This window comes from Hippocampus guttulatus, chromosome 6 (assembly GCF_054856545.1).
Source record: "Hippocampus guttulatus isolate MCC_2025c chromosome 6, RoL_Hgut_1.0, whole genome shotgun sequence".
Taxonomy (NCBI): domain Eukaryota; kingdom Metazoa; phylum Chordata; class Actinopteri; order Syngnathiformes; family Syngnathidae; genus Hippocampus; species Hippocampus guttulatus.
In genome coordinates, this window is record NC_141266.1 from 2872844 (window position 1) to 2885940 (window position 13097).

Consider the following 13097-nt stretch of genomic DNA (forward strand, 5'->3'; position numbering starts at 1 on the left):
TACATTAGAAAGTAAAAACAGAGGTTGTTTGGAACAACAACTCTTGTGAGTGATTCACTGCAGTGACCCCGTGATGGGATGAGCTGAAAGTGACAATATTATTCAAACAAAACTACACAAAAAAAATGTATTGACATAATCAGAATATAAAGATACATTTTGACAATAATTACAAATGAATGAATGTTATATTTTGACACCATTTGTGGGAAGTGATGGTTCCCACAAATGATCATGCCATATATGTTGTGAACACACAAACCAATTTTAAGAGATATTTTTTGGGGGGCTAATGTATTCCTGTCCTTACAAGAACAAAAGATTCAGAAATGTAACAAGGAAGCATGGCAGTGTAGTCCCATGATCCTTAGTCACTCCTGGTAATATAAATAGATCAAGTTGTCCTCCTCATTCGACATGGCTATTGAATTACATTGTGTATTGTGTGTGGTTGCTTATCCTGTAAGGAGTGAGGGGCCGGAACTTTGTATTTCAATTATTCCAAAGCAACAGCAATTGATCCTAGTGAGGATAGACTCAAAGCTTTTCCACACTTTGGATAGTGCCATAAAAGAAACGTTGTCTGCAGCACGAGGTCAGCCCTATTTGCTTCAGTCCACAAACTCTGATTCGTGATATCACGTGTCTGTCTGCTCATGTAAAGTTCACTTCCTTAATGTCCTGCAGCATGATAAGCATAGAGCAGTGGGGAGGGGGTAGTGTGGGTGGGGAAGAAGCTACAGATACTGTACACATATAGTGTGCGTGAGTCCATGAGCTTGAGTGTAAAGCAGTGGGGGGGGGGGGGGGGGGGTTTACATGCATGTATTGCGAGAAGGACATTTTAAGTGTCCTCAGAATTCATAACACTATACAATCCCTCAAAACGTGACCAGCAACAGCACATAGTGTGCAACACTGTCTTCTTCTTGGAAGAAGATAATCTCATGTTTATGTAGGCAGTGTTTGTTGCACTGGCGTTTCTGTTCATGTATAACTCACCACTGAAGACTTCTCGTAGTCCTGAAAATGTTGTGGCAAAGGCACAATATGTGTGAAAATGTATCATTTGATGCTCAGTGTTTGACGGGAAATGTATTTTTACTCCTGTGATGTTTTTAGAGAGGTTGCTTGTACATCTTAGAGTGTGTGGTGGATCGTGCAACACCCTGAAGTAGGCAAAAGGTCACACACACATGCTTGATTCTTGTATTCAGCAACATATGCGGACACTAACTTGGACATTTATTTCACAATGATTGTGGCAATTGCCACCAATTTTGACAGCCATTAGGAAATACTGGCTTATTATTAAAATCATGTGTTTAAATAATGGAGCTCTATTACTGCATGCACACTATGGTGTAAAATGGGGAGGTGAATGATCCTCTCGTGTGCCATTGCTGCCATTTCAGTCGTAGACCAAACGACAAGATGCCACAGAAAGTCCTGACAAGAGTTCAGTCCGCTGGTAACCAAAGGAAAATCCTGGCTTGTATTTAATTATTTCATTTGTTCAATAAAGATTTTTTGAAAAAGATGCAAAGGTTCACCCTATTTTCTTACGCTTATCTGGGTTTGGGTTGTGGGGGCAGCAGTTTAAGCAGGGTGAGGCCAGACTTCCCTCTCCCTAGCCTCTTTGTCCAGTTCCGGTGAGACCAGCTAGGAGACATCGACAGTCCGGCATGTCCTGGGTCATGTCCGGGTCCTCCTCCCGGTAGGGCATGCCCAGAATCCCTCATCAGAGAGGCGCCAGGAGCCATCCTAATCAGATACCCGAGCCACCTCATCCAGCTCCTCTCAACGTAGATGAGAAGGGGCTGGACTCTGAGCCCCTCACGAATGACCGAGCTTCTCACCTTATGTCTAAGGGATCTCTTTCTGGCCGCTGGTATACACAATTTTGTTCTTTCAGAACTGAAGAAAGCACTTCACCTTTTCCGACTGAGGACCACGGCTCCAGATTTTCAAGGTCCGAATTCTCAGTCCAACCGCTCAGCTGGAAACTGCTCCTGCAAAAGTTGAAGATCGTGGCTTGATGAAGGGAACAGATTCACATCCTCTGCAAAACACAAAGATGTAATATTGAAGTCACCAAACCGGACCTTCTCAATGCCTCGGGCTGCGCCTAGAAATTCTGTCCATAAAAGTTAGAAACAGAATCACTAACAAAGGGCAGCCTTGGCGGAGTCGGAGTCCAACCCTTAGTGAAAACGCATCAGACTTACTGACAGCAATGCAAACCAAACTCTTCACCAGTCGTACAGGGGCCGAACAGCCTTTATTAAGGGATCCAGTACACCAGGGGTGTCCAAACTGCGGCGTGGGGTCATTTATGCCCACCATCCATTTTTCAGCGGCCTACTGCATGACAAAAAAAAATTAATAACTAAAATGACATTTGACATGGGCTGCAAGATTGGTTAAAAAAAGGCGAATGGAGGCGGTCAGAGAAATAGGTGCCATTCCTACTCATACTTTTGTTTAGATACAGTAGAACTTTTCTCTGTCATCGAAAATACAAACAAAACATTTATGATGAAAGGAATGACAATGTATCTTCAAAACACTTTAGTGAATGAAGATAATTAAATTTTAGAGGCAAAAATTGTTTTTTTCCACTTGGTGCTTGATGGCTGATTTATGAAGGCATCACAGCACAGTAATGATCCTCAAGTACATGTAACTGTTTGAAAAATGGTCACTTTACTACAGTTTGTTCATTTTTGGGTTCTGAATTTGGAGATGGGATTCGGCTGCTGTTTATTGCAGAGATGGATCTACCCTATGAGATAGATGGCCAGGCCACCCCCCAAAAAAAATCCTTAACTATTTTCCTTAACACCTCAACAGAAAGCTGATGAAATTAACCAGACAATACGATCAATATATAAGTGCTTCCTTGACTGACTTTAGCGTGTTTCAAAAAGTTGAAGGATTTCACAGTGGCCCTTTCATCCTTCCGTTTTTCTGTATGCCGCCCCCAAATGAAAAAGTTTGGACACCCTTGCAGTACACGATACAGTACTCCCAAAGCACTACGACTTCCCAATGCACACTCCTCTCCAGAATAGACCTTACCAAGCAGGGTGAGGGGTGTGATCCTCCATGTTGTTGGAACACACCATTTGATATTTATACTGACAATCAGTATTTGGATCGATACGTCACGATCCTGTTCTTGTGTGTCTGCAGCAGGTGGCAGCGGAGGACTTTTCCTCAAGCATGCACACCTGCTTCCAATCTGATCATCATGATTAAGACATGTATTTAAGGACTGCCAAGATCCCATGTCTCTGTCGGATTATTGACCTTGTTGCTGCTCTTGCTCAAGTGTTGTTTTTCTAGACCTTTTGATCTCGTTATAGTCATTCTTGTTCCCTAAGTTTCACATTTTGTAAGTACTGTACAGTCATTGTTTAGTCATTATTTTGATCTTGCTTTTGTTTGTCGTATGAATTGAACTCTTGTCATTTCGTTTGTATTCTCGGTGTTCCATTACCTTACCTTTTGCAAGTGCCTTTTTGTTGATTCTTCGTTTTCCCCTGGATCCTTGTGACCAGCGTTTTCTGTTTTGAAAATTGTCGGTTTTGCGTTTTGGATAAACATTTTTGTTATTGCATTTTGTCTGTGTCTGCATTTCTGGGATCCTAAACCTTTTTCAGTTTTTTTCAAACCTAACACGGTCCACCCATCAGTAAAATAACAGGAAAACACTGCAACCATCGACCAGACATTGATTACGGTACTATTAAACAGACACATATGTGATGTTGGTGGAGGTCTTGAATGCTCCTCAATCGTGAACTCTCCTCCCTCGATTCAGTCCATCATGTCTGTTTTTGATGCGATGTTGTGAGCAGACGAGACAGCTGCTCCATCCTGACCACCCCTTCTCATGCACAACACCTGTCGCTGTTGCTCCCGGATGGGTTTCATCACTCGATCACGCTCTCTCTTGTGAAACCTCAATTGCTGCCCCCGCCCCCCCCCCCCCCCCCCCTCACATCTGCCAGCCCACATGACTCACATGGTGTCGCAGTTGCCCTCTTGTTTGTGTCTCAAAATAACACCGGCTCACCTATATTTTTCCAACACCCCTGACAAACAGTCACGCTTTCTCTCCACCCACTGTCCCCTGAACTTTATTTGCTGGCAGCCTTTGACTGCAACGTCTGACCCAATGACTTTCAATGAAATACACGCCAAAGTAATATCTGCTGGTCACATTGCACTAACTTAACAGCTGGCATGGCATTCTCGAAATGTTATCTTATTCAGTGATGATGACTTGGCAAAATATCTCAAGATGTTTTTAATTTAGGTGTTGAGAGGCAATTAAATTCTCATGAAATATAAATCGAACAGAGGGGCTTCTACTCAGAAAATATGATTATTATTGCTTTGAAAAAAAAATCTCAGTCAAATAAATCCGACTTGGACTCGAGAACTTCATCTGTCTGACATTTGCCTCGGAGAGACCACACCTTCGCAAGCCTACTACCAATTCTTTCAGCAGAGTGATGAGGAGTGATGAGGTTGGATAGTAAATTAGCTCATCAAATGGACAGCCTAGGTTAGATGTTTGGAGACCAAGTTAGAGAGCAGACTTTGATGGTTTGGACACAATCAAAGGAGAGAACGTCCATCCATCCTTTTTCTAATCCCCTTATGCTCACGAGGGCCGCAGCCATGGTGGGGCCTATCTATGCCAGGTGTCTTCAGGCAGTATGCGGGGTACACACCGAACTGGTTGCCAGCCAATTAATCGCAGGGCACAGAGAGAGACGAACAACCATCCGCGCTCACACTCACACTCACACCTAGGGACAATTTCGAGTGTACCATTAACCTACCATGTATGTTTTTGGAATGTGGGAGGAAACCAGAGTACCCGGAGAAAAACCCATGCAGGCACGGGGAGAACATGCAAACTCCACACAGGAAGGCAGGAGCTGGTATCGAACCTGGTACCTCTGCACTGTGAGGTGACGTGATGTGCTAACCACTGGACAACTGGACCGCAGACATTACAATGTTTTTTTTCACCAAAAATGATTTTATTGCCACAAAAATGATACAAAACAGTCAAAGTTTGGGAACATGTTAATATGCAAAACACAGTGATACATTTGTTAACTGAAAGTGTACAAATATGTTCAAAATGCCTAAACCTATGTATAAACACACAATCAAAATGAAATCGTATCCTGTTTGGCACGCTCTCAAGTCATCATCTGTTTGCATCCCCATCTTTTTTCCACATCATCTTAATTTTAGTGCCCAACTGGTTGTCTAAGGCCAAAATGTAATCATAAAAGCCAGAAATTGTTTCCCTCTGCAATGGATGAAGTAAGGGCAATCGATGTCCGGTCTGCCACGGTGATCAAGAAGGACCACAATGCATTTTCAGAATCTCATTTCGTATCATCAGGCACAAAAGAAAACTTTTATTACATGTTTTAATAAACAACAATAGGACTGTTCTGTATAAAAACATAAGAACATATCATAAAAGTGAAGATAACAACATGCCTTTATGAAGTGTAATGACTATAATATTCATGTGTTGGATGTGTGCTTTTAAAGAGTGTGGATCAGGGAGTGATGACAGAAGCTGGAGCAGGTTGCACTCTGTGTCTTATATATATAGATTTACATACATACATACATAGATATAACCACCATTCAAAAGCCAACGTACAATGCATTCAATTAATACACAAAATAAATTGTTTTAAATGTACATCATTGTTGCATCTAATGAACAAAAAAGTAGACCTGCTCCAAAACACAATTTCTATCATTTTGAAAAGGTGCCAGTTATTTCTGCAGAAAGATAGCCTTCATACATATTAAAAATAACACTCTCAGCTATAAGTTAGTCCATGTCTGTGAAACACACGTCAGCGTAAGACAGCCATGGTCAAAGAGCTTATACGGCAGAATCCCTTTGGTTGTCCAAGCATCTGTCTTTGGGTCGTAGCACTCAAAATTGTCAGAGTCCTCAATAACATCATGGCTGTTGATGTACCGTCCGCCGGTGATGTACAGTTTGTTATTGACCACTGTAGCTGAATGATGCATGCGCCTCACTTTCAAGTTGGCACACTTGACGAAGCGGTTGGCCTTAGTGTCATATGCAATCATCCTCCTGGTGTATCCTGGGACAGGGATGACATTCATGTGAGACTGTGGTCTCAAAAGGGATGCATCAACAATTTATACAATGAGAACAAAAACATTGAGGCACTCCTTTGTATTCTTCATTTCATGAAAGCAGTTTTGACTTTATGTACATATGCGCACACACACACACACACACACACACACACACACACACACACACGGTCCGAGTCAGCCTGACACACAGCTAAATAAATACAAAAATAAAATAAAAGTATAAAATAAGTGTTGTCTTGTATACCTTTTGGTCTCACAGACTGCAATGACGTGTCCCATTTTGTTTTTAAATAAACGATCATATGCATATGCGCTGTGTGCGTGTGTGTGTGGGTCTATTGTTTTTATGATTTATTTTATTTTTTATTTTTTTGGCTGCTTGTGTGGTGCCTCACACCTAGGGACAATTTAGAGTGCTCCATGACCTACCATGCATGTTTTTGGAATGTGGGAGGAAAACGAAGTACCCGGAGAAAACCCACGCAGCTACAGGAAAAAAAATGCAAACTCCACAAGGAAGTTAAATAGTTGAATGAAGTTATTTTCGTAAAAGTGGATTGCGCTCGCTAACTCATTTTGGCAAGCGCAATCCTTACTCAGCATGCCTGAACAGCTAACAGAATTGAAGCAATCAGCACAGTTCTCAAAATTAAGAGCAGTAGTGAGGGCATTCGAGTTGGCCAAAGGAAAGGTTCAGGTGTGTTCTGGCAGGGAGAGATGGAAAACATGCAGGAAAGCTGTCCTCGAGGACCAGAGTTTGAGAACACTGATGGGTGAGTGGGTGCTCTCTCCCCCTGATGCTCATGCCAATTTTCAGTTCATCACACTTGAATTAACCAAGGGACAGCAACCTCCAGGTCCATCTCACTATGGCGGACACAGAGTGTATAACTGTTTTGTCCAAATATTTTTTAAGCAGCAGGATTGTGCCATAAAAAGTCAAGACCAATTTTGATGACGTCTATCCAGGGGTTTAACTGAAAAACACAGCCAAGATTGCAGTGTTTGGAAGGACATCACACACTCTCCGCTGGGCTGACAGAGGAATGGTGTGCAAGGGGCTCGAAGAAGAGGAGTCGGAACCAGCTCGGGTCAACACAGTTTAGATTTAAGTGGTGACTTTGGCTACACTGAGGTCAACAGAGCAAGTCCACATTTTTTTCGTTTGATTATTAGGTGACCTCAGTTGGAGAAATAACGAATTCTCAACTCTGGCCCAGTTAAACAAACGCATTGAGCAATCACTGTGGTATGACTGAGACATGTTCAGGTGACTGCTGCTGCCATGGAGGGGCTGCTGTTGGCTCAAGGGTCCTGTCTGTTGCTTGGGTGAATGCTCTCTATGTACCCAGAGAAAACCCACGCAGGCACAGGGAGAACATGCAAACTTCACACAGGAATTCCGGGGCTGGAATCAAATCCCTGACCCCTGCACTGTGAGGCAGATGTGCTAATTGATCACCGTGCCGCCTTACACTTTTTCCCAAAAAAGAAAAATAACTAAAAGGCAACTAGAAAATGGGTCTAAAATTTGACAGCGTACCATGATCAAGGCCAGGTTTTCTGAGCAGGTTTGCACGACAGCATTTTTAAAATGTGATGTGACTACATCAGAAGACAGACTGCTGTAGATAATGGCGAAAAATAATTTAATAATAGTCAGGAGAACCTCCTTATGGACAGACAGATAGATAGAATGTAATGCAAAAATAAGTTTATTATTATTTTAGATTATTTTTCATAAATACTTGGGCCAGTACCTCCGACTATGTAGATTTTTTCATCCATCACAACAGCAGGAGCGGACACGTTCTTCACTGTTCTGTTCTCCATCTTGCACCACATGTTCCTGGCGATATGGTACACCTGCAGACGTGGAAGTGGATGAAAGGAAACTGACCATATGAATCAAAACCCAAACGATAACTATTGATTCTTGGGAGTTTGTATGTTTTCCCTGCCTGTGCTTGTGTGGGATTTTTCTTTTCCCAAACTTCATTCTCCATTTTCTGATCCTTTTCATCCTCACTAGGGTCGCGGGGGGTGCTGGAGCCTATCCCAGCTGTCTTCGGGCCGTAGGCGGGAGACACCCTGAACCGGTTGCCAGCCAATCACAGGGCACACAGAGACGAACAACCATCCGCGCTCACAGTCACACTTTGGGACAATTTAGCGTGTTGAATCAGCGTGCCATGCATGTTTTTGGAATTTGCGAGGAAACCGGAATACCCGGAAAAAACCCACACAAGCACGGGGGAGAACATACAAACTCCACACAGGAAGGCCGGAGCCGGGATCGAACCCACGACCTCTGCACTGTAAGGTCGACGCGCTGGACCACAGGGCCGCCCTTTTTCCAACCTACCTTTCACATTTCAAAAACACTGTCACAGATCTGTATGGGGGCTCGTAAAAAAATTTGAATATCATGAAAAAGTTTTTTTTTTCATGATATTCAAATTTTTTCATACTATGCCAAAAGTGAAACTTGTGTAATGCATCCATTCATTCCACACAGACTGATACATTTCAAGTGTTAATTCATTTTAATTTAGATAATTAAGTTCAGCGGCATAGTGATCCAGTGGTTGGCGCGTCGACCTCACAGTGCAGAGGTACCGGGTCCAATTCCAGCTCCGGCCTCCCTGTGTGGAGTTTGCATGTTCTCCCCGGGCCTGCGTGGGTTCTCTCCGGGTACTCCGGTTTCCTCCCACATTCCAAAAACATGCATGGCAGGTTGATTGAACACTCCAAATTGTCCCAAAGTGCGAGTGTGAGTTGGTTGTTTGTCTCTGTGTACCCTGCGATTGGCCGGAAACCGGTTCAGGGTGTCCACCGCCTACTGCCCGAAGACAGCTGGGATAGGCTCCAGCACTCCCCGCAACCCTTGTGAGGATAAAGCGAATCAGGAAATGGATGGATGGATGATTACGTTTGCGAGCATTCATTAAAATTTGGATGCATGAAACTGCGCCTAGTGAACATGTTGCATAGTTTCCCTTCCTGTACATTGTGTGAATGCAACATGGCCACTTTACTTGTGCTCCTTTCATCGTTTTCCGATTTAAACAAGTTTGTAGATTTTCTTTTCGGGGGTGGGGGGGTTGCAAAATCGGCACATACAGTCAGCGGAGTCTCACATGATGAGCAGGCGTAAGGGATTTTGACTTGTTTGCAGAGAAGACAAAATAATTAAAAAGGAAAAAGGAGGCACCTGGAAGCAGGAAAACAAAACCTTGGTTGTGTTCTAGTGGCTTGGACCCTGTGTGGCCTCAAAGCTTCATCAGGAACACACAAAGTGGTTTTCCTGACCTTCAGGCCACGAGCATTGGCTTGTGCTCCCGACAGCTGGTTTGTCATTGTCATGGCAAACCTGCCACGTGTGTGGTAGGTAGATCAGTCAAGAACCTCAAATTCGAGTTAGTCAATCGCCAGTGGTTTTGTCCGGGACTTAGCACTTATTGAAGCGCAACCAATAACTAGTCGAAAGAGCAAAACAATTTGTTAAAATAAAAATTGTCAGGAAGCAAGAGGTCTTTCATCAGAGAGCGTAGTCAGAGAAATGTGCAACAGAGTGCTGGGATTTTTTTTGGAGACCTTTCAGTCAACCTTGGGGATTGGAGAGAATTTTGCAGTGGAGAGAGAGTCAGAGCGCAGAGAGGACAAAAGACCGTTTAACTACTCAAGACAGGCAGCTGTGCAAAGTAACCGCTCCTCAGCTCAAATTTCAGGTGAGACTCAGTTCATTAACATAACAAAGTTAGATTTGAGCCTATTGAATTGTCCTTTTTGAGGATCCAGCATGGGTCTGTCAAATCGATTTGCAGGGATTTCCTGGTGATTCGCTTGCTTTGAAGTTAGACTGGAGCAAACACTGTACAGTGGTCTGGGCTGGGGTTAGCTTTTGGATGAAGAGACATGGTCCACTTCCATCATCTTCATTTTACCAAACTCCTTCCACACCCGCGTTTCTGCCACGGTGACCACAAAAGCTGTGTTCTGCTTGGTTAGCCGGTACCCATCAACTGCTTCGGGAGTCCCACAGGCCCAAAAAGGCCCAATAGGACTCCTCCTTCAGCTTGAGGGCATCCCTTTCCGCTCATGTCCACCAACAGTTTTGGTGGCCGCTTCAAAAAAACAGAACATAGTCCACTCAGACTCAATGTGCCTCATCTCATCCCGGGCATGGGTGAAGTTCTGCCGGAGTTGGGAGTTGAAACTCCTGAAGACAGGGGACTCAACAGACATTCCCGGCAGACCCACACAAATCGTTTGTGTCTGCCAGACTGAATCGGAATCTTGACTGAAAATCGGAGCCAGCACACCACCAGGTGGTGTTCGATTACCAGCCCCGCCCCTTTTCACCTGGGTGTCTAAAACACGCGGCCGCATTCTCCGGGCATCGAACTGTAATCTAGTGTGTCCTGGTGGCAAATGCACACGTGGACTTCCTTATGTCTGAATATGAACAGATTACTGTCCTGGCTTATGATTTTGACTTTTGAGGTCGGCATAATAAATGTTCTGAAAATTACATCACAGTAGATTGAGTCTTTTAATCATCTTTTCTTCTTCTTTCTTCTTTTTTTAAATCAATTTAGCTTGGCAAAAGACCATGAAAGCCATTCAGAAATACTAAATTTAAATGAAATATATATTTGTGTTTGAAATTGCCCCACTAAAAATGTTTCAAGGCAACAAAATGCAGTTTGCTGCTATCCATAATGTGAATTTACAAAATCAAAAAAATATTTAAAAGAAAAACAAAACTCATTTGTTATACTGTATGGTTGATAAGATCTTTCCTTCAAGTTCCTGGGATTAACTGTCAAAAAATGATTAGAAAGTTACTCCTCGAATGAAGGCATTGATTTCATTTCACCGAGTCATTTTAATGAGTCATTGATTTGCTCTACAATTTTTTTTTTTAAAGTTGAAGAGAACGTTACCTGAGTGAGTCGGACTGGGTTCTGCATGGCATCTTCTCCTCCAAACATGTAGATCCTCTGGTTGGTGGCAGCCACAGCAGGGTGCAGAACAGCCTCTGGCATGGGGGCCATAGACTCCCATTGGTTGAACATGCTGTTGTACCTGAAAGCATTGTAAAAAGTGATGATATTGTGAGTCGCTGCTCCAACTATTTAATGCCACAAAATCCTCCCGTCTCATGTTACCGTTCCACGCTGTCTGTCAGGTGCCTGTCGAACCCGAGCCCCCCCAGGATAAAGATAAAGTGTAGGTAGGAGACACTCTGGTGGCTAAAACGAGGCTCCAGAATGGGCTGGGCCATCCGCCACTCGTTAGTCTTGAGTGAGAGGGTGTAGACAGTTGTGCAGACTTTGCAGCATTTGGCATTGGTATTCAGGCCTCCAATAACATACACCACACTGTGAAGGGCTGCAGAGGAAGCTTTGTACAGTCTGATAGGAAGTTTGGCCAGACGCTTCCACTCCTGGCTCTTCTCATCAAACACCAAAGCTTCTCTTGAGCTTTGCTCATTGTTCTTCCTTCCTCCTACCACCACCAGATTGTCATGGTAGGTGCCACGCCTCGGTGCAACCCACACAGATTCGAAGTCACCTGTCAAACCCCCCAAATATTTGATGCTGACAGAAAACATGAGACGTCGCACTGATTCAATGAGCTCGATGCAGAGGGCGGATGACTGGATCAGAGGGTCATTAGCGATGAATTGGAACAGGTAGGTGGGGTGAACATGGCGAAGGCGCACTTTCTTGAAAAGTGCATTGATGGCACCGCATCTAGTTAAGGGGTCATGGTGGATCCAAGCAACAAGCGTATCAAAGACTTGTTCCTCCTCTGCACAGAGACGATCATCCTCCAGGTAGCCCATCAGCTCCGGTAAGGACAGCTCACACAGATCCTCCGAATGAAACACATCACTGAAGCTCTTCATAGCCATATCCTTTGCCTTTTCTCTCAGAGTGTTACAGTTCAGGATCTCTGAAAGCCTTATCAGGCTTAAGCAGTTGTCAGGGCTCAGCTGATTCTGAAGAAAACTGGAGCAGGCCTTGAAAAGACGAACATACTGCAGCATAGATGTGGCCTGCATGAGAGGCAGCACATTATCCATGCTGATATGAGCCAGGCCGGTGTAAACATAGTCAATGATAGTGTTCAAGATGGCTGACGTTAGGCCCTGCAGCTTTATCCTGGTCTGCCGCCTCTCTATGAAGTTGTTACAGAACATGGCTCTGAAGTAGGGACTGCTGGAGACCAGGACATTGCGGTGGCAGGGAATCTCTGTGTTGTCGGAACACAGTAAAACATCTGTGAGAATTTTCTCATGTCTGAGGCTATTGAGCTGGAGGAGGAGGTTGGATGACTGCTCTTTATCTTTGTAGTGGAACACCTCCATTGCTGGTCAGTTCATCCTGAGGAGATACACATCGTAAATTCTCAATTGTCAGGGAGAAAATAACTCACTTTGTCTGTGTATTTGCGTCATTGATGGTGCATGCAGCAAATTCAGCAGATTCTTTCATCTGACTTTTTCAGCATGGGTTCAGTTCCTGTTCAGTTCAGTTCTCAGTGATGGTGTGAATTTGAGAATTTTGAGAACTGTCTGTCTCTATATCAATCAAACCTTATTTATATAGCACTTCTCATACATAAAAATGCAACTCAAAGTGCTGTACAATGCTTTAAAGAATTTCAAACTTACAACATTAAAAAAAATCAAATGTGCCCTGACTGACTGGTGACTGGTCCAGGGTGTAGTCAGCAGTGTTGTGTCCAAGGACCGGCAACCCGAGGCCAAGGCCAAGGCCAAGGACTTGGAAAATTTTCCGGGGCAAGGCCAAGGACCAAGGACTTGCCTCCGAGGCCAAGGCCAAGGACCAAGGACTGATTTTGAAGCTGAGGCCTAGCCGAGGACATGTATAAAACAATGC

General features: G+C 43.8%; 1 protein-coding gene across 4 annotated transcripts in view; it reads right to left on the minus strand.

Moving 5' to 3' along the window:
• Positions 1-5044: 5044 nt before the first annotated feature.
• The window catches only part of klhl38b (kelch-like family member 38b), a 70414-nt gene continuing 62361 nt past the window's right edge, over positions 5045-13097 (minus strand). For 3 of the 4 annotated variants that reach the window (XM_086113839.1, XM_086113838.1, XM_086113840.1), the window contains 4 exons: positions 11358-12578; positions 11133-11274; positions 7944-8049; positions 5045-6164 (listed from right to left, as the gene is read on the minus strand). In XM_086113839.1, the coding sequence (XP_085969965.1) occupies positions 5875-6164; positions 7944-8049; positions 11133-11274; positions 11358-12562 (1743 nt within the window). In that variant the 5' untranslated portion in view covers positions 12563-12578 and the 3' untranslated portion in view covers positions 5045-5874. The remainder of the gene's footprint in view (positions 6165-7943; positions 8050-11132; positions 11275-11357; positions 12579-13097) is intronic. The other variant, XM_086113841.1, reaches the window with a different exon arrangement.